Raw genomic sequence first — 27,080 nt, forward strand, 5'->3', positions numbered from 1 at the left:
ACTAAGGAGGTAATAGTCACCTCTCTTTAGCCCCCCTCGGAAAGGGCTGAATAGCTCCAGCAACAATCCAGGTATGTATACCTGACGGAAGTCAGGTGAACCTTACAGCCAATCAGATTCCGCAGGATCATCAATTATTCCTTCTAGCATCAGCGCTCATATCCTGGCGATACTGCAGCCATTGATTGGCTGCAACTGTCACCTGACTTCCAATGCATGGTCCAGATGGTTGCTGGAGCCAGTCACCCGTTTTCTGGATGGCACAAGTAGGAGACCATTATCTCTTGTTATTGCTTTCCATGCCCTGCCATTCATTTGAATGGTTCGCTGCATCACTGTCTTCGCTGCATGGACTTTTCCATTATGGATTTCAAATCTGCATTGCGGGTGAAAAAAAAAAAAAGCAACTTGTCACCTACTGTGAATCTGCATCAGAAATTCCATGGGTGGGGTTTGCCCATTACGAAAAGCTAAATCCGCATGCAGAACTGCGGCAGAAACAGGCAGCCCAGCCACGGTTTTAGAAGGAATCTGCGCTAAAAAAAAAAAAATCAAACATGCGGCTGCTTTGAAGGATTACCTGCAGCATGTCCTGATGGACTGCCTGCCAAAACGATCAAAGGTTCACTTAAGTCCCCAAGGCGATACAAAAAAAAAAAAAAAGTAAAAAAAAAGTTTGTAATATCGTAAAAAACAAAAAAGGATATGAAAAAAAAAAAAACAAAAAAAAATCTAAAACACAAACACACGGTATAGATGCGTGCACTACAGTCTGATCTATGAAAATAACGTATTGGAGCCTTGTTGGAAAAAAATATGAAGGTGGAACTGCACTTTTTTAGGTCACCCAGTTTCCAAGAAAAAATGTAATAAAAACGTGATCAAAATAGTCATTTGTACTCCCATAGCACCATTGACAGAAACAACATTATGGGGGCGGGGGTGTCAGAAATTTTCATTTTTCAAAAATAATGCAGCGAAAATGTAGTTAATTTTGGTATCATTATGATCATTCTGACTCCCAGAATAAAGTCATGTCATTCTTACCCCATTTCCCTCCATGGGGGGGGGATAGGGGGGGGGGGGGGCGGGGCAGTTGGGAGGATAAAGCAAAAAAAAAAAAAAGGGTTTGCGTCCTTAAGTGGTTCCGCACCAATCTTCGCCATAGACACTGTATTAATCAGCAGTGCAGGACAGAAGAGACCAGCAGCGGATGACGTTGTGGGACACAAAGAATTGCGTTTCCAAGAAGACGATTAAAGTGCGCTGGCGGTGCTGCACACCGTTCACATCAGCTGCCACTTTGCGGGGTCTTCTGGGCCGGCTCTCCTCTTAGTTTAAGGTTCATGCGAGCTCCTTGGCGCGGCTCCATGTCATTACAGTTGGCTCTGCGCACTAACCTTTCAGACGAGGATATGCTAGAATAGTTTCAATATCTGGATTTTTACAGGGGTTACCTAAAGTTTCCATTTGCTGGGGGAACGGCACATTCAGTCACCGGCCAGCAACAATAAATTGCCTGTGCTGAGCCTCGAACAAGACATTAAATCTTCATTCTCAAAATTCACTCCCAGCATTAACAAATGATATGAATAAGCAGCTCTTTTCAGGGCTGTAATGGAACCACGGCTCGGCTTTTATTAACCTCATTTAAGCTGTTTACATTTCCCAAGTAAATGACTCTTACTCTCTTAAATCCCTCGTAATATTCCAGCGCAGGCAGATGGAAGTGGCCGATAAGGGGCGGCCGGGCCGCGGCGGGACATTACTGACGATTACCTTCAATTTGCCAGTCTGCTTTTCAACATTTGAATTTTCGGGCCGGAGATTTAGATTACAATCGCTGATGTCGTCCACCTGTTCTACACAGCGCTGCCTCCTCCTCGCAGCGGCGGGCTGCATTCACACGGGACGTTTCCGATGCCATTTTTTATGCACTTTTTTTTTCTTTTTCCAGCCGCATTACTCAGTTTCACCCAACTCCTTCCATATTGTGACATGTTTGGTTCATTGTTACAGCTGGAACACGGATGCTATAATGCAGATATAGTCTAGTGGTCTGAGCGTGGCCTAACTGCGCAGAATCAGGATTCAATAGTGCAATATGCAAGGAGATGCGTAAAACACTGCGTAATAGCGCTAGAAAAAAAAATTACTACTAATTAGCCAATTCAATCGGTGCGTTTGCTTGCCGTGCGCAAATGAAGAGGCCATGTGGGCCGATATGCACGAAAAAAGCCTCGTTCATTGCGCTGAGTCGCAGTGCTGAGGCTTGTGCAATGGCACCTACACTCGTGTGAAGTCGGCTTTAGTGTCCTTTACTGGGGACGGACTTCACGTGGCAGACAGTAAGTCAGGAGGAAAGGAGAAAGAACCCCCATTGGCCAGCACTTTTTTCAGCACAAAAACAATTTTAGGTAAATGGACCTAAAGTGATCGGCACTATTTCTAGTTATCACACTGGCTAAGCGCAAGTTATTGCAAAGTTGGAGACCATTAAGATTCTTCCAAAAAAGAAAGTAGGTCTACACAATAAAAGAGGAATGGCGCTAGTCATCCACACAAATGTTCCTCACAACGGTCACACATTACTCATGGGAAAAGTTTTCCACCTGCTGCAAAACTAATCTGCACTATAAATACCAATGGGATCAGAAGCATAAACCCAAGGACAACGGCCAGCGACGGTCTTTACTGGCCATCTCGTTACCATCTAACACTAATGGGCATGGCCACCTAGCAGAAGGCTCCCTCTAATCTGAATACACTGAGGCTTATTTACCACTGAGAACTTGTTGGCGATCGGGGGCGGGACTTTGAAACAACACTGTGTGGATGACACTTAGCAAGTCATCCGCGTCAGAAGTCTTGATGACAGGTTCCCTTTAATGAGAAATGCCACACATATATGGCACAGTAACGGAGCAGCAGCGATCCGATACGGCCAGTAGCCCGCTGCAATGGTCAGATTGACGGCTAGCTTGGATCTGGACCGTTCTACCCATTAGATGCTGCAGTCAGTGTTAAAATTGCTACGCTGAACCAAATATTCACTGAATACCTTATGCACATTCATGGAACTGACGAACTTAACTAGATGCCGACTTACCAGCACCCTGAAGAAGTACAAGTACTCGGCTGCTCCAGAGTAGTTGCCACACTCATACTGGAACTTGGCGTATCTGTATAGCGTGTCCAGGTACTCCTGTCTGAACTGAAAGGGAGAGAACACATTCAGATAGTGGACACGACAAGACGTACAAGTGTGTAAGATGGGCCTCGCACGGCCGTTACTGTACGGCAACACAAACGTATACAAAACTATATCACTTACCCCGTGTTTATCTGCAAGGTGATCAAAAAGCATCCGGCCGTCCCTGAAAGGAAGAAAAACACAGCACTTTAGTCAGAAGTTATTTACACGTACAGTATGCTGGCGGAAGGGGCTTCTGGAAGCGTAACGATGAACGCTACCTTCACTATGGGGGGGTGCTGGTGAGGGGCACATGGTCCGTTCTAATAAGGTGGTCATACAAAATTTAGAGAAGACAAGCTGGCCAAGTACTGAACTAGTAACCTTCCAAAAGCTCAAAAGAGCCTTGTCCACACCGGCATTTAACCCCTTAATGACGCTACACCTTTTTCTTTTTCCATTTTCACTTTTTCCTCTCCCCTTCAAAAAATTCCTAACTCCTTTATTTATCCATGGACGTCGCTGTATGAGGGCTTGTTGTTTTTTGCAGGACGAGTTGTATTTTTCAATGGTGCTATTTAATGTACCATATAATGTACTGAAAAACTTTTAAAAAATTCTAAGTGGAGTTAAATGAAAAAAAAAAAAAAACACAACACATTTCGCCATCTTTTAGTGCGTCTTGTTTCCACGGCGCACAAACGGCAACAAAAGTGACATGATAACTTTATTCTATGGCTCAGTACGATTACTACAATACCAAACTTGTACAGGTTTTTTTTTTTACTATGCTACTCTTTTTTCAAAGACATTTAATTTTTTTCAATTTTCTGCAGTCATTTTGTGCGCGCAATAACTTTTTTATTTTTCCGTCGACGTAGTTGAGCAAGGGCTCATTTTTTGCGGGATGTCCTGTAGTTTGGAATACATATGACTTTTTGATCGCTTTTTATTGCATTTTTTCTGGGAGACAGGGTAACTAAAATAATGCATTTATTTTTTTCGGACAACGTTCAACGTGCGGGAAAAATAATGCACTACTTTGATAGATCGGACTTTTACGGATGCTGCAATACCAAATATGTATTTTTATTTTATAATTTACATTTTTTAATAATAGATATGGCAAAAAGGGGGTGATTTAAACTTTTATAATTTTTTTTTTTTTTTTTTTTTAACACACACGCAATTAAAAAAAACTTTGATTTTTTTAACTTTACTTTAAAGTCCCCCCGGGGAACTACAACCAGCGATGCTTTGATCGTTCCTGCAGTATGACGTAATGCTATAGCATTACGTCATACTGCCATTTAACAGGCAGTCTATCAAGCCACCCCACGGGGATGGCTGGATAGGCAGTCTGGTAAGGCAGCCCTGGGGCCTTTCATAAGGCCCCCGGCTACCATGACACTTGCACGGCTCCCCCGATCTCACAGCGGCATTTAAATGGTTAATAGTCGCGATCGGCTGAACGGCCGATAGCGGCTTTTGCCCCCGGATGTCAGCTGTAACAAACAGCTGACGCCTGCACTGTATGAAGAGAGGTTGCCCCGCAACCTCTCTTCATACATACCCATCCGCTCCATGACGTACCTATACGTCATGGAGAGGGAAGGGGTTAAAGGTTGTTTTGGACGTTCTGTTGAGGCTTCTGCCATCGTGAGCGCCTTCATGAAATTTTACAACATAACATTTTATAAAATGACTTAAAGGGGTTTTCCAGTGAAATACTGATGACCCATCATCCGGATAGATCATCAATAGTTGATTGGCTGGGGTCCTCCACGTTGACCTCTGTGTAGTGGCCGGTGCTTGTAACTGCAGGCACAGCTCTCATTGAAAATCACTGGAAGCCGTGCCTGCAGTTACAAGCACTGGCCACTATACAGAGGTCGGCGCAGAGGCTTCTGCACCGACCTCTGTATTTGGAGCGGACATCTCCGAGCCGACCTCCCACGTAGTGGCTGGGGCTTGTAACTACAGGCACGGCTCTCATTAAAATCAATGAGAGCCATGCCTGCATTTACAAGCGCCAGCCACTACTCAGCTGATCAGACAGGTTCCCGAGCTGCGGACCCCGGCTGATCAACTATTAATGATATATGCTGATGATAGGTCATCAATAATATTTCACTGCAAAACCCCTTCAAAATTCATGTTTGTGGTTAAACATCTGACCCAGAGCTATAAAAAGGTCAGAACGTGCAGAGGTTATACACGTCACTTATGCCCACAGGCCCAGAGTTTATAGCCGTCACTTATGCCCACAGGCCCAGAGTTTATAGCCGTCACTTATGCCCACAGGCCCAGAGTTTATAGCCGTCACTTATGCCCACAGGCCCAGAGTTTATAGCCGTCACTTATGCCCACAGGCCCAGAGTTTATAGCCGTCACTTATGCCCACAGGCCCAGAGTTTATAGCCGTCACTTATGCCCACAGGCCCAGAGTTTATACCCGTCACTTATGCCCACAGGCCCAGAGTTTATACCCGTCACTTATGCCCACAGGCCCAGAGTTTATACCCGTCACTTATGCCCACAGACCCAGAGTTTATACCCGTCACTTATGCCCACAGGCCCAGAGTTTATATACGTCACTGGGCCTGTGGGCATAAGAGTTTATACACGTCACTTATGTCCACAGGCCCAGAGTTTGTACCCGTCACTTATGCCTACAGGCCCAGAGTTTGTACTCGTCACTTATGCCTACAGGCCCAGAGTTTGTACTCGTCACTTATGCCTACAGGCCCAGAGTTTATAGCCGTCACTAATGCCTACAGGCCCAGAGTTTATACACGTCACTTATGCCTATAGGCACAGAGTTTATACCCGTCACTAATGCCTACAGGCCCAGAGTTTATACCCGTCACTTATGCCTATAGGCACAGAGTTTATACCCGTCACTTATGCCTACAGGCACAGAGTTTATACCCGTCACTTATGCCTACAGGCACAGAGTTTATACCCGTCACTTATGCCTACAGGCACAGAGTTTATACCCGTCACTTATGCCTACAGGCCCAGAGTTTATAGCCGTCACTAATGCCTACAGGCCCAGAGTTTATACCCGTCACTAATGCCTACAGGCCCAGAGTTTATACCCGTCACTTATGCCTATAGGCACAGAGTTTATACCCGTCACTTATGCCTACAGGCACAGAGTTTATACACGTCACTTATGCCTACAGGCACAGAGTTTATACCCGTCACTTATGCCCACAGGCCCAGAGTTTATACACGTCACTTATACCCACAGGCCCAGAGTTTATACACGTCACTTATACCCACAGGCCCAGAGTTTATACACGTCACTTATGCCTACAGGCCCAGAGTTTATACACGTCACTTATGCCTACAGGCCCAGAGTTTATACACGTCACTTATGCCTATAGGCACAGAGTTTTGCAGCATGATCAAAACGGAGCACCAAAAACCACTGCAATCGAGTGAACATCTAAACCATGTTGTGTTTTTCAGGCGACTTCACACAGACTTATTTTCGCACACAATACGCAGAGAATAGAAACCGTTTTAATGGTTTTGTTCACATTTCCATATTTTGCACACAACTTGGTCCCGTGAAAAAAAAAAAAAATAGAACATGGTCCTAATTTTCTGTGCATTTACCCAACAAATAGGGGTGCACAAATTTTGCACGCACAATATGCAAGGAAATATGTGAAACCCTGCGTAATTCCGCTGGAAAAATACGCCATTCTGCGCACAAAAAAAAGCCTCGTCCAGTGCACAAATAGGTTGCGCCAAGGCTTGACAATTACATTTACACTTCTGTGAAGCCGGCCTCAGGCCGCTCTCACACAATCAGATTTCAATTCTGAAATCCACAATTGTCACCTGTGCGGATTATTTGCGGTATTCCATACACATAAAAAAAAAATAAAAATAGAACGTTCGCATATTCACTAGGATGAGTGGATATCATTTTCCGTGAGCAGAAATAAAAACACGTATACTCCATTTTTGCGTGGACTCCGACGGCGCAGGAAATACTTTTTTTTTTTTAAATCTCTACTTCTCATGACCGATGGCGAGTGTCCGTGATCATCTGCAGTCAAGAAATTACAGGTACGCAGGGTCGCCAGCAGCGGTCAGACAGATTCCACTGCAGGCTCCCGCATGCAGAGCCTGACACGGCCGTTTGAGATGGGCCTTACACCTCCCTCACACAGCTGCTTGCAGAAACACGACGTTTACTGCAGTTTCAGCAGCGCTGTCATGCATTTTTGATGTTTTTGCTGCGTTTTTATTGAATAGCTGTGATTGGCTGAGCCAGCGCTTGATGGACAAATAAGAGCAGAAGCCAAAAATGGCAACAGTACGCAAAATAAATGCACTATCAGAGGTATACATACGTATAATCAATACTCTAACCACATTAAACAATGCAAGGTTCTTGGTATATAATTTGATCACATTACATTGGCCCATCTACCACCGTCCAGGTGACCAAGTTCTCAGATGGGTCCTAACACTAATACCAGGTGGTAAATCTCAAGCTGGGAAAGCTGAGTTCCTGCCTCTCAGAATGCTCCTCTCTTGGGACTAAGCCTACAAATAAAAGCAGGGAAGGCAGAGTACTATTCATATGCTCCAGTAGGAGGGACAGAAGGCAAATGGGCGGCAGCTGTGCACGACCAAGTGAAGGCAGCCAAAACTTCACAATATTTGTACAAAAAAAAAAAGAAAAAAAAAAAAAGGTTGTGCTGACTTTTTTCTTTTTTGGACTAATCAGAGCAATCTCTTGCTGGAGGCGGGGTCTTCAAGACCTGTCACAAGCAAAAGATGCTCTGTCGGCGATGACAAGTCCGGGAAGCCTGTCCGGAGCTGCAGAGAGAAGCGTCAGGGACCTGGATGGTGCCAGCGAGGGGAGTAGTGATTTTTTTCTCTTTTCACGTAGTGCGTTTAGCGCTGTCAAAAACATGATACCAAGTTGTGCCACGTTTTCAGCAGTGCTGAAACCACTGCCCATTTATTTCAATGGGCGACGCAGGGCTGAAACCGGCCAAACAGAACATGCATCGCTGACAAAGTATAGCGTTGAAGTGCGTTTTCATGCTTGTGTGAGCTGCCTCATTGAAATGAATGGGAGCGTTGAACAGCGCTTAGCGCAGCGCTATACTCTGTACAAAACCGCCTGTGTTAAGGAGGCCTTCGTCTTCTGTGCATTCTGCTGTTCAGTCAACCCATCCTGGAAACATGCACAACTTGCCAACTGGGTGTAGCCATTCCCCTTGTCCTATACAGTCTGACAATGTAAAAACTGTTTTACTGCACTTTTAGCGCATTTTACAAATTATTGTTTGATACAAAATTGCATGAAGGTGCCCATGATTGTAAACTGCTTAATGCAGGGAGGCAGGCTGGCGTATCAGAGCCCCAAGAGAGCAATACCCAATCCGGGCTTCATTTCTGTTTTTTTTTCCCCTTTAAGGAATAGCACAGTCCACAAGGGTGGTAAAAATGGATAGGTTTAAAAAAAAAAAAAAAGGAATGCCAAAAGGTGGGTATTTAACGCTAGCGTGAATCCACCCCAGCTCTCAAACACAGAGTGCAAGCCCTGTGGGGCAACCTTTCCTAACGTTAACCCAATTTGTCTATTTCTGATGCATAATAAGGATGGTTTCCTTGGACTTCTTAAAAGACGCAATATTTTGCAGGCGCATCATCACACACTTTGCTTTGGCAAGTGCAGCAATCACACAAATTTGGATGCCATCAGCGTTAGTCCTAAGCGACAGCGAAGTCTGAGATGTTGGGTGACATTCAAAACCACGTCAAAGCGGCCAGCAGGGAGCAGCCTAAAGTACAAGGAGCAGTAACTTCAATGGCCCTTCTAGCAACCGCATTACCCCATATGCTAAATGTTATAAGCAGAGTCCTCATAACACAACTTTATTGGAGGTAAACCCCCCGAGGACAGCGCTCATCTGGTCACATGGTCTGCATGGCTTTCTCAGAACCCAGAATCCAGAGCCAACTTGTGAATTCCTTTCGGTCTGTTCACCTGGGATTTCCCGCCATCCCTAATTAACTTTAGTGCACACTAAAAGCCTGCAATCTCATTAGCGAACTTTACAAGGTAACGTCCAGCAGCTCTTCAAGGAGATTTAGATGCCTTGGAGCAGAGAGGGATGACTTGCATTTTATAACAACGCTGCAGTGATACCGCTTACCGTCATTAACCCCTTAAGGATGCCAACTTTTTTTTCCTTCACTTTTGGTTTCTCTTCCCACTTAAAAAAAAAAAAAATAACTCTTATTTTTCAAACAAAGTATCCGTCTGGGGGTTGGTTTTTTTGCGGGGTGAGTTGTATTTTTTAAAAAGGTACCGTTTAATGTACCATATAATGTACTTAAACATTTGTTTGTAGAGCGGATTAGAAAAAAAATCCAATTGCAAAAGGAAAAGTAAAACGATTGCACCATCCTTGAGAGAGTGTGTGGGGGAGGGTCCTGCTTCTACAGAGTACACCGCTGCAAAACTGACATAACGCTATTCTGCGGGTCAGTGCGATTACTACAAAACCAAGTTTATATAGTTTCTTTTGAAGTAATACTTTAATAAAACATGGCGGCAAAAAAGGTTTTTTGGGGTTTTTTTAACCACCGTAATTTTTTTAATCTTTTTGTCAATCAGGTTGAGTGAATTTTTATTGGAGTACATAACACTTTTTGATAACTTTTAAATTACATTTTTCCTTCAAAAAGGGGGAACCAAATAAAGCACGACTCCAGTGTGTGTATTTTCTGATGACATTCACCGTGCGGGATAAAAACTATCATTTTGATATTGGACTTTTACAGACAGTCTGTGCATGGCGGGGAATTTCCTCAGCAAAACTGGAGGTTAGCTCCACTATATTACAGCAAGAAGCCTGCAGCGCTTTGCTCCCTCTACACGCAGACGGATTTGCTTTAATCCCATTCAACTTAATGGTAAACGTTTCTGCAACGTGTCAATGCACCCCTCAAAGGGTATTCCAGGCATGTAACCCCTTCAGCTATTGATGACCTATCCTGAGGCAGCATGTATGGTGAAAAGAAGTTACCAGATCTGTATTGTTCCATCAGCACTTAACAGCCAACGTTTCAACCTTCCTAGGTCTTTATCAATCCTACGATGCCACCAAAACACTGGCATGCATTATATCTATCTATAATATACATATACACACACACCAAATCAAGATAAAGTTACAGTGCGCCCACAAAGTTAACTGAGCAATCAATACATCCTTTTTGTACTCCTCTATCCTGAGGATAGGCCTGGATTGGCTGGGGGTCGGCTGCTCGGGAACTCTGCCCCGCACTCACTGCAGCGGGTTGGATGTTCACAGCTCCACCCACATTGGGGGGGGGGCATGGGAGGTCCGAGATGGAAGTGCAATAGAAGGTATAGCTCCCTATACGTGCTGCTGCACTTCCATCTCGGACCCCAATGTAGACGTCCAACACAAGGAGTTTGCAGCAGGGCTGGTCGTCCATAAAGGGTGATCAGTGCTGGAAGTGCAATAGAAGGTATAAAGCTCCCAAAGGAGATGAGCTGTCTCCACCTCACACATTACACACTATGCGTCCATCACGATTCTGTTCCTAAGGAGTTTTCTACATAGGAGTCAGAAACGTAAGATGGAATTGGGACTGGAAGTAAAAAAAAAAGTTATGACAGAGTAGCCCAACAAAAGCCAGATAATTAAATACACGTTCACGTAGTCCGCTACATAGCGATGAAGCTGGAGTGTAGTCCGGTAGCAGATACCAAAGCCTTAGGCACATGGCTGCGTTATGTCTACCAATGGAGGAGAAGCACAAGTGCATGCGGCCCCCATCGTACCTCCATATGCCTCTACAAAAACTCTATAGAGAAAGAAATTGTGGCGCACTCCATCACACGCCATTACAGGCAGAGAAGTATTGCGTCTAGGTGAGGTAACGCCGTGCAGCGCCGCAGACACTTTGCCCGCTTGCGTAGAGTTAGAGGAAGCTGTCTGGTATTGTATCAGAGGGTCTTTGACATCAGCTGACATCTCCTTGGTGGCCGATTTCCCCCACAAACCTCCCTACAGGAGAAGGTCATAGGCCGCACTAGAAGGACATACATATTACAAGGGGTCGTCTATAGCAACTGTGTCACCTTGTATGTCCAGCCCGTGGAGAAGAAGCAGTTCAGGCCATCAGAAAGCCAGCGGTCGGCCAGTTGCACAGTGTCTACAACACCCCGTGTTATTAAGCCGCTGAATGCTGCAGGCTGCGAACCATGAAAGGCAGACAATCTCCCATAACCCTTAATGACAGCGACTACACAAATACAAACATTTGGGGATAATTACACAGAAGGAACAATTTCCTCATCCTCATTAAAAAGGACAAACTACTAACTACTTGGAAGATGATTACTACAAGGCGCTGCAGGTGGAGCGGCCGGGATAAGCCAGGCATCCGTGTGAGCAGCGCTCCTGCAGGCTGGGTACACGCTAGCAGTAATGCATCCGTGTGTGTTGGTATGTCCTATTTCTTGCCGTGAAATAGACAGGAATAGGACGTGCCGTGAGATTCTTACAGCTCACCGTCAGTCCATGTGATGAAACGTCCATGGGTACAGCCTGATAGGCTATAATGGGGGCGCATGCTGTCCGCGGAATGACACATGGCCCCAAGGTACGCTAGCGTGTGCCTAGCCTAAAGGCCTGGATCTCATGTATTTTCGACAGACCCATAATAGGTTTATATTCCTGGGGACATGTAGAATCAGCCTGTAAGTAGGGACTAGAAGGGGTGCTGAATGTTCTTGGACCCTTGAGACCAATAAACTAGCCACTCCCCGCAGAATCACCGGTCTATAAATGCACGTTACGAGACCAAATCCTGGACTTAAGCACTATTCTGTAGGCATAGAAAAAGAAGGGACAAAGAAGTACAAACTAAGAGCGACTCTGTGCAAAATTCTGTCCTGGGTCAAGAGGAGGGAGGGGGGGGGGGCGGGGTTGGATACATCACCTACAGTTGTGCAGGTCTTTCTTTGCCGCCCCTCTGCTCTGCGAGTTCTGGGCCAGCTTGTGGCCACCAAAGATGGCTGTGGCATTTTTCTAACTACCTTATGGTCGCTGTATACTGCTTTCTGATTTGTCGGTGCTGATCGCATGAACAGCTCTGGCCAATTAGGGAGCAGGTAGAGGGCATTGGTAGTCTAATGCTGTGGGGATCAGATAAGCTGAAGATTGTGCTGGCCATCTTGGACATCCAAAAACCAGAACCGGAACCATTGGATTGGAGGGACCATAGAGAAGAACAATTAGAGGTGATATGCCCCCATCCCTCTCTGGTCGCAGGACAGTTTTGTCCAGAAACCAGAGGGTCACTTTAAAGGGGTCCAGTGGGACTTCAAGCCTCCAGTACATGTAGCAGAGTTGTAGTGCTGAATTAGATCACACACTCCAAGGAGTCTGTGGGCCGACCGGGTCTGACTCTGCTGCAGCTCCACCATTACACAGGCCCACTTTCAATTCTTAGGGTACATTCACAAGTAGCGGATTTGTGCTGCGCTACAGATTTTGACGCAATTCTCGAGGTAAGACATGGAAATGCCCAGAACCACCTAGCCAAAAGTTTGGACGCGACTCTTGCACACTGCACGCACGTCTTAGGGCGGGCTCAGACAACCGTAATTTAACAGTGTATTGTGCATGTGATGAATGTGCGTAACACATAGTGAATGGAGTCAATGAAAGTACATTCACATTATATACACAAATACGTGTTGTATGTAACTGCGTATTATGTGTGATAGAGCTCCACTGTCCTCTATGGGAACGTAATCAACACTGTACATATACAATTACATCGCGTACGTACGGCATTTATACGCAATATCGCTAAACGTAAGGAAATTTTTTAAAAAAGAAAGAAAGAAAATGAAACAAGTCAGACTGCACACGACAGCGTGCGTGTTTTACCAAGGGCTGATTATTTTCTATAACACCGGTACCCCATTTCCTCTGAGAAGACTTAGAGACTCTGAGTATCAGAGTTTATAGTTATATAGGAGAGCTTGATGCAACGTTATAGCGAAGAGGCCGTCCGCCTCCTGAGACGAACCATCCACTTGTCAAAATATGACATTTCCCCATTGCTAGGGCAAAGGCACACACGTGTATTTTCAGTCCATGTGCTGCGTCCAGAACGGACTAGACTCAGACAACAGAGCCATAGAAGTCAATGTGCCAGATAACACCTCAAGCTTTTTCACACGGATCAAGTGGAGAAAACAAGCATGCCGTGCACCTGATGAGACGCGGCTAAGCCTATGGGAAAGCAAACAACTGGCAGCGTGCGGGGGAATTAATTCAGCAATCTGTTACTAAGAAATACAGAGAGAAAAATTTGGACCCATTTTAATTTTTTTTTTTGCAAAAAACAGATGACAGAAGTAAAAAAAAGGCCACAGAAACCGCACACGTATGAAGAAGTGGGTGTTTTTTTTTTTGAGGCTGCAATTCAAAAAGAAAAAAAAAGTTTTTATAAGCACTTCTACTTCTGACCCAATAGTGATATTGAGTGGAGCCAAATCCCCATCCCCAGAATGCCCCGAATACCAGCTGTCTTCAGGCAGTGCAGGCACATACATACTGACTGACTAGGAGAGTTACGCCAAGACCAGGGAGCCGACCCTACAAGTACATGACACATTACCTAGAAGGACTTTACAGCACGTGACATATAGCATAATATACACCTCCTTCCGAGGGTCGACAGTAAGGCCACTCTCACATCACCGGATACAAAGACGCTGTGTCTTTATGCAGCGGTTTACTGCGTTTTTGTGTATGTTTGCCTGCGTATTTTTGAGAAGCAAAAACACGAACAAGCAAGCTTATGAGGTCACAACTTTTCCCCCCTTCCGGTGGCATAGCAACCTGCGTAGAAAATGCATTAAAACACAGTATTGTATGTGCGATTGCGTATTTACTTTGTATTTTATGCACCCCATTCATTTCAATGGACGATTTATGCGTGAAATACACGGTAAAACACTGAAAATAGGCCATGCTGCGCGGGATCCTGCGTGTGTAAAATACGCTGCACAAAAAAACAAGTGTGAGGGGCCCCATTCAAATACACGGAGGTCTAGTGCTGTATATGTCATGTGCGTGTAATACGCAGAAGAAAAAAAAATTGTGTGAGTGGCTTAAACGCAATAGTAGATATTAGTGGAGCAAGATAACAGAATATTAGACTGATGGCGCCAACTACCTTGTGGACTGCATCTGTCGAGTCGTTTCCGGATCCTCGAACATCTTGACGATGGGCTCAGTCTCTGCTTGGAGCTGTTTCAGCTGTGCGACAACCGTGGTCCTCTTCTCCCGTAAAGCTGTAAAGACACATTAGACAGGTCACAAGAGTGCCCTAGACTAGGGGGACAACATGAGAGGTGACCAGACATCTATAGGGCATTTCACAAGTCATAGTAGTGCAAAACACTCCTAGGCCAACTTCACACAGGCGACAATTGGGCAACATTTGTGCGTTGCGATGCGCAGTACTATGAACCCCATTCTTTTAAATAGGGTCATACATGAGTGATGTTTTCTGGCACTGCGATGCAGGAAACAACTCGCAGCATGTTCTACGTTGTGCGTGCCCACGCATCGCACCACATGCTAGATGCATGCGATGCGAGGTCTCCCATTAAAAACAGTGGGGGGGGGGGAATTCCGCGATCCTCCTCTGGTCGTCTTCTTCTCTGCCGAACTCACACAGTAGTAGCTGCTGAGTCACCCAGCAATGGTTTACCTCCCGCGATAATAAAGGATCGGCCATGACGTCTACATGAGGACCAACACTGTTCCCCCTTTGCGGCTTGCATTTGTCATTCTCCATCCCCTAGTTGTGAAGCTGGACTGCTGTGCCGGGTTCAATATACTGAGATCCTGGTCATGGTCTATAATATACAAACATATGATGGAGGAGTACAGGGCTGAGCAATGGAGATAGCTAGCTGAAACACAGTGAAAAGTCACTATTAACTGCAGTGTCTGTGCAAGCCTCGCCTTCTCTCCTCCTCCTCCCTTCTGCTCTCATAGACTTCAATGAGAAGGATGACCCTTTCTCTCCTCCACTTCCTGTTCTGCCATCTTCAGTCAGACACTTGCCAGCAAACAGTACACATACACATTAGGCACTTTGAACCAGAATATGATGAGAGGAAGACGCCATCAATATTCAGCCATTCTTGCCAACATACCAGACGCGGATCTGTCAGTTTTAGACAAAAAGTGCAGTTTGCCTCTGCAACCAATTTACTTTTTTACTGTACTAAGCCATCTAAAACACAATTAATAAAAACGAAGCCACTTCCCACCACGTTTGTAGACCTGCGTGTCTCCATGGCAACATATAAACAAACAGTGTGTAGCCCGATTTTGCAGTCATGTTCCCATCGGTCCCCTACCTTACATGTAGGTGACATAATCTTACATTCAGTCTGAGCGAAGGACACTGTGGGGGACACGACTTACCCATGGGGATCTCTTTGTCAGGATAGAGGTTTTTATAAACATCCATTGCAAAGTCCACCATGTTTGTGTCGCTGAGGAGGTCCAACTTCCCCTGCAGCAGTTCCTTCTCATTGTAAATCTGGGGAGACAAGAGGGGATCACAGGTTAGAAGAGCTGTAACATGAAAGAGGCCCTACAGTAACATATCTTCTGCCGCCCCCTACTGACCAACCCAGCCAGACGCAGCACTATTAGGCTGGGTTCACACAGGGCGGATTTGCTGCGGAATTTCCCTGCAGCCGCTAATCCCGGGATTAGCCAGCCATGTGGATGAGATTTGCCAAAAACCCTGTCCACACAGGGCGGACAATCCGTCATGGCAAAGCCGGCGCGGATTCCCGGGACGCAGCATGCAATTTTTTTTTACCGTTGCGGCCGCGCTCCTCTCTATGGGAGTGCTGACTGCAACGGAAAAGCATGTGGCGAAGCTGCTCCAAAACCCACGGCTAAGTGCTTGCCCTGCGGAAATTCGCAGTTTTATTTAAAAAATCCTAACTCTTATTTTTCCGTAAGAGAAGCCGTCCGATAACTTGTGTTTTGCAGGATGAGATCTACTTTTCAGTTATACCAAATGCCTTTTTGTAATGGCTTCCTGTCCCCATCTTCTGGCCCCGGTGACTCCTCTAGGGCTGCCGGGGACTCGAAGTTTTTATTGTTACAATCTTTATTGGACATGAGGGCGACCGAAAAAGTGCTGCTGTGGCAGAGCGCAGCTTTCAGGGCTCCCGCAGCGATGTACAACTGTGGAGCCGTTAGTGACCCTCCGTATGGCGGCGGAAGTGTACTGTGCATAACTGCGTACTCACGCACGGCGTACGGCGCCCGCAGAGGACACGGTAATCACCCACAAAGGACGCAGGAAACACGTGTGACCCGCGGTGAGAGAAGTCATCTTATCATGGACCCAAAAAGGCGGTAAGGGGGAAATGACCCGGAGTTGTTCTTCGCCGTCCCATTTTAAACACGCATAAGCGGTTTTACCCATTCTCGTGTACATTTCTTGCATACGTGACCGCGGCGGCGCAGTAACTATGCTGCATGGTTCCACTTTTTGTAATCTGAAACACAATGAAAAAACGTAAGCGTGAATTCAGCCGTAAACGTAACGAATATGGAAAACACAAAACACCTCGCGTTCCGTTACAACAAACTCCGGCGGCCGTCTGAGCGCTAATTCACGTTAACGGCCGTCTGAGCGCTAATTCACGTTAACGGCCGTCTGAGCGCTAATTCACGTTAACGGCCGTCTGAGCGCTAATTCACGTTAACGGCCGTCTGAGCGCTAATTCACGTTAACGGGTCTTGTTCCATGTCTGCAATCAGTTAGTAAACAATACCCCATGTGAATGCGTCCCAATCATCAGCCGCTTCTCTCAGCGCACATTTCACGGAAGCCATCAACGTGGTATGGAAAGCGCCACACAAGGACGCCACCTGCCGCCATACTGCATGAGGCAGCAGCCATAACCAGCAGAGACCCCTGGAAAGCTGCTCTGGGTGGAGACCCCCTCTAAGACGCCAGCTGGGAGTCACTCCTGAATGGCAGAATCCCCTAACCACCCGGTAAGCAGAGGGTTAATCGCCATGACCACAGCGGAGCAGCACCACAGGCCGCAGCTCTCCCGCCTGCACCACACTCCAGGCAGCGGCCTACAGCCCGGCCTCCTCCCCCCCTCACAACATTTACCTCTTTAACGGATAAGAACTCGAGCAGCGGGAAGACCAGGTGCCGGTCCAGAAAATGTGCGATCCGGGTGGTTAGATCGTAGTCCGCCATGATTACCGGCGTGAAAAGGAAGGATTCAAAGTCACCAAACTTTATCAAACGAACAGGAAAGAGAAACACACGCGAGGAAGCGCGAGACACGTGGCTTCCAGTCAGGTGGGCGTGGTGACGTAGTCGATAGAGCGCGGGGAGCGCATTCACTGTTCAGTCATACTGCCGCCATTTTGTCGGAGTTCAGCGGGTTTTGATGCCGCTTTTCTCTTACGGTTAAACTAAAAATGCATGTTTTAGAGCAGTAATCTAACCCCAGAGTCACAGAGATAAACCCCTTCCTGCTGCAGCTCTTTTTGTTTTTATTTTTGTATTTTTTCCTCCCTACTTAAAAAAAATCGTATTTTTTCTATTTTTCTGCTGACATGGCTACACGAGGGCTTGTTATTTGTGTGACAAGTTGTAGTTTTAGCGTACCATATAATGTATTGGAAAACTTAAAAAAAAAAAATCTCTTTAACCCCTTAAAGGGGTTGTCCCGAGGCAGCAAGTGGGTCTATACACTTCTGTATGGCCATATTAATGCACTTTGTAATGTACATTGTGCATTAATTATGAGCCATACAGAAGTTATAAAAAGTTTTATACTTACCTGCTCCGTTGCTAGCGTCCTCGTTCCCATGGAGCCGACTAATTTTCGCCCTCCGATGGCCAAATTAGCCGCGCTTGCGCAGTCCGGGTCTTCTCCTGTCTTCTATGGGGCCGCTCGTGCAGAATGCCGTCTCCGTGTAGCTCCGCCCCGTCACGTGCCGATTCCAGCCAATCAGGAGGCTGGAATCGGCAATGGACCGCACAGAAGCCCTGCGGTCCATGGAGACAGAGGATCCCGGCGGCCATCTTCAGCAGGTGAGTATGAAGACGCCGGACCGCCAGGATTCAGGTAAGCGCTGTGCGGGTGGTTTTTTTAACCCCTGCATCGGGGTTGTCTCGCGCCGAACGGGGGGGGGGGTTTAAAAAAAAAAAAAACCCGTTTCGGCGCGGGACAACCCCTTTAAGGACGTAACCTTTTTTATCCCCATCTATGGTTTGTCCTCCCCACTCTAGCTGTCTGAAAACTTGTTTCATGCGGGACAAGTTGTATTTTTCAATGCTACTATGTAATATACCGTATAATGTACAGAAGAACGTTAAAAAAATTCTAAGTGGAGTGAAATGGGAAAAAAAAGCACCATTCCTCCGCATTCGTCTCTACGGCGTACACAGTGCCGCAATGCAGAGATGATAACTTTATTCTGTGGGTCAGTATGATTACGACATCACTAAATAAATCTTGGTATTTGTATAGCACGAACTTATTCCGCAGCGCTTTTAGGTAATTATTACTTATTACCCCCCCCTGGAAATAAGATATCCCCTGGAAATAAGACCTAGTGCCTCTTTTGGTGCAAAAAATTTATATAGGACAGGCTCTTATTTTCGGGGAAACATGGTACTTTTAAAAATATAAAATATTTTGAAAAAAAATACAATTATTTTCTGCTGCCACCTTCTGACAGTCAGAGCGAGACGATATAATTATGTGAGGCTCGGTTTTTTTGGGACGTCCTGTAGTTTTTATTGCATCCATTCTGGGGTACATACAATTATTTGACCACTTTTCATTATATGTTTTTCTTGGAGACAGGGTGACAAAAAATGCGCACTTCTGGAGTTGTGTATTTTTTTTCACAGTGCGGTGTAAATAATGCATTACTTTGATAGATTGGACTTTAATGGATGCAGCGATACCAAATTTTCTTTTTTTTATTATAAAAGGAAAAGGTTTTTTAAAAACTTTCACCTTTATTTTTTATAATAATTTATTAAAACTTTTAAACTGATATTTACACTTCTTTTTAGCCCCACAGGGGACAAGAACTCCTGCAGTATGATGTAATACCAGAGCATTATTATGCCGCGATCTGACAGGCAATCTATCAAGCCACTCTGCAGGCAATCTACAGTGGCAGCCCTGGGGGCTTTCAGAAGGCCCTTGGCTGAAATAGAACCAAATGGCACCCTGCAATCTCAGCACAGGGGGCTGTTTGGGACTCCCGAACTCCGATCAGAGCATTTAAATGCCATGATCAGCGGGAGTACTGATGGCAGCTGTTGTCGGTGAGTGTCAGCTGTGTAAAAAACAGCCAGCACCAGTATCGTATGGAGCGGGATCGTCTCCCAATCCTACTCCATACAAAACCTGTACGCCATGGACCGTTAAGTGGGGCCGAATGAAAAAAGATGCAATTGTGACTTTTTTTTTTTGAGAGGGGGGTTAACAGCATTCACAGTGCAGTAAAAATGACGCGTTATCGTTATTCTGTGGGTCAGTAGAATTACGGCAATACCAAATTTAGTACTACTTGAAGGGGTTGTCCTGTTTCCGGACAACATTTCCTGTATGGATCTAGCGGTGCTGAAGTAAAGGAGTCGTACTTACCTGTTCTTAGCGCCCACGATCCACTGCTGCAGCCCTGCCGATCTTCCGGTGTTTTTTGTGGAGGATGGCGTCACCTGATTGCTGTAGCCAATCAGAGGCTTAACAGTAATCATACTGAACTCCTGGCATCATGGCGCCCAGGATGTGAGCACGGATGCCAGGAGTTCATAAGGATGACACTGCAGCCTAGTATTGCAGGCACAGCTGTCATCAAGGGGGAATGGACAGCAGCTGTCAATCATCATCATGTACATCAGGAAGAGGACCCAACATGTACAAGTACACGTCACTGTGGGAAGTGGTTAACCCCTTCACTGCCCTAGACCACAGGTATTTTGGCATTGACCTCTTACATACATGTTGCTATTGATTTCTTCAGTCCTTGGACCGCTAGGAAAGCTGCTGTTAACCCCTAACTACCCTAGAAGGCTGGGTTATTAAACAATGAAATGGGTACTGGTGCATTATGTCTCCACCGAAAGTATGGATAGAGACATGGGTTAGCCAGGCCAGGTGAACGGATGGCCAGGTGACGCCAACAGGTGGTGATTGGCTGATACAGGCTGTCACTTTACCCACTGGTCTCCTATTCCTGCTCCTGACAGTGTTCCATCTCCACTTTGCTACTGTGAGTGTATCGGGTCCCATTTCCCCTGCCGACCTCGCTGGTGTGAGTGTGCCATCTACACTCCCGACCCATTGCCCACCCTGCTGTCAGTGTCCCCGCTAGCCCCGCCATCTTCTGCGGCTGTGCTGATAGCCGCGCTTTGTCTCCCCGGTTTCCCAGATCAGGTTTCAATCTCATTCTCCCCGCCAGCCTCCCATCTGCGCTCCCCCTACACCATGCTATGTCTGCTCACGGGCATGCGGTGAGTCTGCCACCAGCCTCCCAGGCGGCATGATATTGATGGATGCCTCGATCCGCGCTGCGGCCTCCCATGTTCGCTCCCGCCACACTGTGCTGCCTGCTCCGCTGTCACTCTTTTTCCTGCTGGACTCCAATTCAGCCAATCGGCAGCTAGGGGCATGACCTCCTGCTAAGCCCTGTCAACCCCTAGCTTCCGGTGTAGACATAATGCTCCAGTACCAATGAAATGTCTAAATGTGAAGGTTCTCTAAAATCAGACCCGTTTTTATTCAGGCCTCTTTCACGCGGCCATAGGCGTTTTTACGTGCGCCTGCCTGCACCGAAAAAATGTGTGAACAGGCGCACAAATCTAACGTTTGTGCGCCCGTTCAGACAGCACGGGCCCCAACGCATATATGCCGAGGCCGTAATACCGTTGCCTCCCCTTTCCTCACCCTCGCCGGCTTGCCTCCCCTCTCCTTCCCTCCGGCTGTTTGCGATTGGATTGGATGGGATGGGGTCGGAACTAAGCACCCGCCCCTTGCCCGCAGCCAACAATGGGAGGGGACGGAGCTTAGCACCGACCCCATCGCACCCATTCCCATTGCAATAAGCCAGTGGGGAGGAGAAGAGAGAGGGAGTTTAGCAGTCACGCTGCTAAACTCCCTTCTTCGGCCGCGGTCATGGGCTCCCATAGGAGCCCATACAGCGGCCAATGTATTCTGGCTGGAAAGATAGTTCCAGGAATATCTTTTCGGCCCGGCGTGATAGCGCCCGATGCTATATTGGCCGGCTGAGCGCTTTTACGCTGCGGGAATACGGCCATGTGATTTGATGCATTGAAATCCAATGCATCAGATTGTAGCGAATATTGGCCGGCCGTGAAAATGTCGGCCGATATAGGCTCATGTGACAGAGCCCTCAGTCTGTATTTTAGGTATTTCACATGCCGGTTTTTCATGTAGTTTTCTAAGCCAAAGCCAAAAGGAGAAGTAGGAGGCCTTCCTTTATATTTCCTGTATCTTTTGTATCCTCTTCTAAGGCTGGCTTCACACAGACATGAGTGTATTTACTTGCACATTTGCGCGATTGCAGTTGCATTTACTGAATTTTTGTGTGCATGCCCTGCATATTTACAGTCGCAAAAAAACACCCACAAGCATTTGACTTCAATTGCCAATTAGGTTTAATATGGGCTAATTAGTACTTAATAAGCACCAAAATAGGACATGCTGTGTTTTGGGGTTTTTTTGCAAGTGCAAAAATGCACATATGACCGAGTCCATTGAAATCAATGGGTTCTATTCACTGCGTATAGTGTGCGCAAATTTTGTTTGCGTTCGTGTGAACAAGCCCTAACTACCGATGGGAAAAATACTGAATGTGAAACCAGCCAAAAGCCGGCTTCACACAGGTGTAAGCGTATTCTGCTGTTCAGACCTTTGTCTGGTGTTATCCATGTTGGTCTAAGTCCTATCCTGTTTCTTCCACCAAGCCAATGGTGATCGGACACCCACCTATCAAAATGACCAGAAAGTTCCCATAAATAGCAGTCGGGAGCTGGCCCAACTCTCCTCCATTCTGCCTCCTTAGCCCCTATAGGCTCTTTACATCTTGGTTTATAGGAATATTCTTTGTCCTGTCTATCATAGAGGGCCTTTTTACCCAGTCCAGTTTTACATCGTGCAATCTTATTTTGTTCTGCATTATTCATTGCCGGCATTCCTTGTACTTTATATTGGCATTCTTGGATTATGTGTTCTGTCTGACCGGGTGAGTGGTTATTACATCATACTAGTCAATGGGGTCTTGATTTTTGGAGACAGTATTTTACAGTATATGTAGATCTCCTGTGGATGGGGATAACTTGCAATTGTGGTACAACACCTTTAAGTATTGTTCAATTATTTTATTAAATAGGACAGTATACAGTTGCAAGAGGATCTAATAAATTGGGGGCAGAAAAGTGGCAAATGAGGTTTAACGCTGATAAATGTAAGGTTATGTACATAGGCAGGGAAATACATGTCACCATTTCATACTAAATGGGAACACTGACATGGAAAAGGACTTGGGGTTTCCAGTTAACTATAAGCTTAACTGGAGCAACCAGTGTCAGGCAGCTGCTGCCAAGTCAAATAGGATCATTAACAAGCCCCATAGACACCAGGAAAAAAAACACAGCGAATTTCGCAGAGAAAAAAGAATGGTAGTGGGTAGGCACCCTAAATGGGGAAGATTGGCTTCTACCTCATTGTTTTTTTCCCCCTTCCTCTGGATCAGCTTTGGGGGGTAATAGACTAAGCTGGATGGATGAAGGACTTTTTTCAGACTAAAATACTATGCTAGTTTTATTGTATGAGTGTTCGGTTCTTTATATACATTCGGCTTCCTTGGTTTCTACACATTGCCGGAGATAGCAACTGAGTGGTAAGAGTTGGAGCTACACTACAGTATCTGCAGTGATAAGCTGATCGCCAGTATAGTGGCCCAAAACACCATCCTGGTCCCCTCCATAAATGTCATACAGGTTTGTCTTCTGTGGATGCACGGTGCAAAGCTGTCACATCATATCCAGTGTGTTGCACAGCTGCAGCGCTTGAGAGGTTAACTCTAGTAAAATCATTGCCTGTATGTAGATGTATCAATTTGTCATGTCATATGGGATGAGTGAAGTTATAAATAGGAGTGTTTGAGAGCAGGAAAAGGTCCATCTTCAGGAGTACAGAGGGAGTGCTAACACAGAGCTGCATGGAAGCACCTTCAGCTTCCATGTAGGTGAAGATAGAGGAAGAGGAGCGATATCCTGTAGCGAGTGGAGTGAGTCCCTGAGAGAGCGCAATTCCTAATAATTTTGTATAGAGGAACCCACCGTACAGGTACCAATTCATGCTACAGGCTTTTCCTGTGCGGCTGGCAAGAGTCAGGAGCACCGCACAGAGGTACACTACTGAGACACACCCACGCTTCTGTCGTGCAGGGTGTTATTGTTTAAGCCTTCATGTAAATAATTGTCTGCCAGAGAGTCTGTGCAGTGACCCCTACCCCCCTTCCTCCTCTGGAGTGCTCCCAGTCCAGGAGCGGTGCCGTACAAATAACGTGGACTATAGGACTGGTTTCATCCTGTGTATCCTACCTGACCTCTGACCTCTAGCCTGCTTACACTTAAAGAGAATTGTAGCTGCATTGCCTTGAATAACTATTTTGTAAAAGTTTATTCTTCTAAATAAAGTTATACCGGGCCCTAACTGTTCCTGGGGATCCAAGGTACTCTACACAAGTCTCCGTGTTACGATCGTGTGGGCAACCTAAGCACGGGAGCCCACACGATCGCACCCTAAAAAGGGAAATGTAATGGATGTACACAGGTAGCACCAGGGTCACACAGGATTCACACAGGTTTCAGGCAACTGACCCTGTGCTACGCGGGAGGATGGCATGGCCCTACCTAAGCGGGGAACATTGCCCCAATAAGGGCAGCCCAGCGGTCTTCAGAACTCGGCCCTAGCTGATCCTAGGAGCCACGCCACAGAACAAGAGGCATACACATGCCACATGACAAAGACAGAACAGGATACACAGCACACAACATGCAACCACTAGAAACAGATAAGCTGAACGTAAATACCAGGTATTGGTTGACATGTTGTACAAGATGTTTGAAGCTAGCGGGCCACTTCACGGCTCCTGGTTTTACCGCTAGTCCCTACACTAACCAGGAGTCCAACAGACCTGGACAGAGTTCACACAGAAGGCTGAAACAGGACAGGACACAGATAGCAGGTCACACAGCAAGCTGACCAGAAACTGACAGAATTTAAACGTACAAACGGACATGAACCAGCAAGACAGAGATCACTCAACAAAGCTTGCAACAGGACAGAACAAAGCATTGGACACAGCCAGCTGCATCAGGAACAGGACAGAAAACAGGGCACACAGCCAGACAGACTCCACTCAGATCACATGCACACAGAAGGTACTCACCGCAAGTCTATGTGTCCTCATACCGGGGGGAATAGACAGTCAGCTACACAAGCTGACATAGGGGAGTGTCCAGTTACCCCAACTGACACCCAGAGTAAGACATAAGACCTCTGGAGGCTGCACCTGTACAGGGGGAAGGAAAAGGGGGCTGCATGTACTGCAGACTAGGACTACAGGTGTCCAGACAATCTTGGGGAAGCAGAGCCACACAATAGACTTACTTGCAAACACAGATCAGAGTGGGAACAAGCTGAACATGACTGATAACAAGTTACAGGACACAGAACTAACATGAGTGCTCACCCTGGGGAACCCAGCCAGACTGACCAGGAGCTGGGTTTATATGTGAGCACAGATCCAGGAGATTGGCTAGCAGGAAGTACAACACCCAGCCAGCTCAATTAACCCTCAGAGTGCTGCTAGGAGTACATAGTACAACAGATTCCAGCAGCACACGTAACACTCTGTGTTATGTTCTCCGCCATGTAGCATACCGGTGTGTGGGAACAGTGGCGTTACGAGTGATTACTACTACCCCATCAACCCGTTTATTGGCATTTCCTATCATAGGGGTGTCGAAGCTGACCTGCGATCCTACTCTGGCCTTGGCTACGTGTCATTCCTCTGGGACCAGAGCCTGGTAAGTGCCACCGTGACACGTCAGCACTTATCCCTCCCAGCTCTTCATGTTAGTCAGGTGCCCAAAGTCATCCCTCTGGGGTGTTGCACCAGCAGGTTTGCATATAGGAAAGTGGTGGTCTAGATGGAAGGACGCCTCTTTTTCCTGACCACTGTTTTGAAGAAATAAGATCAGAAACTCTAAATGCCCCCCCCCCCACCTATCAGACACTTTGCTTAAATGAGCTTTTTAAAGCCTCTACGACTCATTTTCTGTCAAATAGTACCTCCTTATGGCACCATATTACTGATATACTCTTGCTTTAAAGCAATCCTAGAGCGATTACCTCTGTAATGAGGCATGTGAAGGAGCAGTTGCATGCTAAGCCATAAAATCGGAGGCATAAAGAAGTAGGATATGGCACCATACGCCTCTATGGGTACCTTATTGCCACTCTGAGTAAGGGTACCTTTACTTAAAGCAACCATCGTTCAGATAGTCGCTCAGAAAACTCACGGAAGTTTACAAACAGTCAATGGAAGGCTGAGCGCTTATTGTTCACCAAGATATTGTTCGTAGGAGGTATTTCTATGCAAATTAGTTCGCAACTTATTCAAATAGCAGTGACTGTGACTTTACGATCAACCAACAACTACTTTTTAGATGAGCAGAAACAAAACAACTAGCAACTAAGACGCAAATTATCGCTTGACAGCCTGTCCCCTTCTGCCGGTCACTGCAGGATCGTTCCCACCCCATTGTGATGTTAGAATGAATGGAGCATTGGCCAAGCGTGCGCAGTTCATTCTCCGTTCTTTTAAGTGAGGCTGATGGAAATACCCGAGCGCTTGCTGCCTAGGTGTTTCCAGAAGTCACAATGAAAATTAATGGAGCACCAGCGCAACCAGCAATCCATTCAATCTCCTACCCACCGCGAGGGGTGCAATAAGCCCACTGCGAGAACGGGTAAACGGGAACTCCGTTCTCAAGATTGGCGAGGGTCTCAGCATTGAAACCCCAACGATCATCCAGTTATCCTCTATCTGCAGATTGGAGATAATTTGCAATTTTGGTACAAACCCTTTTAATATACATGAAGTAGTGCTGTTAGTAATAGCTGAAATTGTTCTGACTGTAAGGGGGCTATTCGTTTCACCATTTAGTTATCTGTCGAACGTACACAGTTTTACTATATAAAAAGTATTAAAACAGATTGCTTAATGTACCCATAGACTATAATTGGTCAAATGTAGTTAAAGTGCCTGGCTTTTACTATGTTTGATCTTTCACTATGTTTGCGTACGTTTTTTTCCTTGGGATAGAAAAGTGTAGCATACTGCGCTATTCCGTCCAACAAAAAAATTATGCATAACGCATACTTTTTTTACATTTTGTTTTTATATTACAGTTGATAGAGAAAGCATGGAAATGTAATGCTGTGTGTTTCCTTATGTTTAATGTATTTTTTTTTTGTTCTCAAATAACTAAAGAAAAGAACAAAAAATTGTTCAACTGCAAAACTGCATTCAGAAAAGGGGAGTGAAAATAGTAAATGTTTTTAGTATTAAGAATGGACTCAAATGTATAGAACTGTAGGGCTGTAGCTTAAACGTATATGCTAAACAAGCGTACACATATGCTTAATATTGCATACGTTTGTGTT

At 45.9% G+C, this 27,080-nt stretch overlaps 1 protein-coding gene across 1 annotated transcript in view; it reads right to left on the reverse strand.

Moving 5' to 3' along the window:
• EIF3E (eukaryotic translation initiation factor 3 subunit E) overlaps positions 1 to 17,607 on the reverse strand; it is a 45,946-nt gene extending 28,339 nt beyond the window's left edge. Inside the window, exons 1-5 of the mRNA XM_066578084.1 lie at positions 17,456 to 17,607; positions 15,730 to 15,847; positions 14,465 to 14,582; positions 3,335 to 3,377; positions 3,110 to 3,214 (exon numbers count right to left, since the gene is read on the reverse strand). Of these exons, the coding sequence (XP_066434181.1) occupies positions 3,110 to 3,214; positions 3,335 to 3,377; positions 14,465 to 14,582; positions 15,730 to 15,847; positions 17,456 to 17,545 (474 nt within the window). The 5' untranslated portion in view covers positions 17,546 to 17,607. The remainder of the gene's footprint in view (positions 1 to 3,109; positions 3,215 to 3,334; positions 3,378 to 14,464; positions 14,583 to 15,729; positions 15,848 to 17,455) is intronic.
• Positions 17,608 to 27,080: the final 9,473 nt, after the last annotated feature.

Source organism: Eleutherodactylus coqui, chromosome 9, assembly GCF_035609145.1.
Source record: "Eleutherodactylus coqui strain aEleCoq1 chromosome 9, aEleCoq1.hap1, whole genome shotgun sequence".
Classification (NCBI taxonomy): domain Eukaryota; kingdom Metazoa; phylum Chordata; class Amphibia; order Anura; family Eleutherodactylidae; genus Eleutherodactylus; species Eleutherodactylus coqui.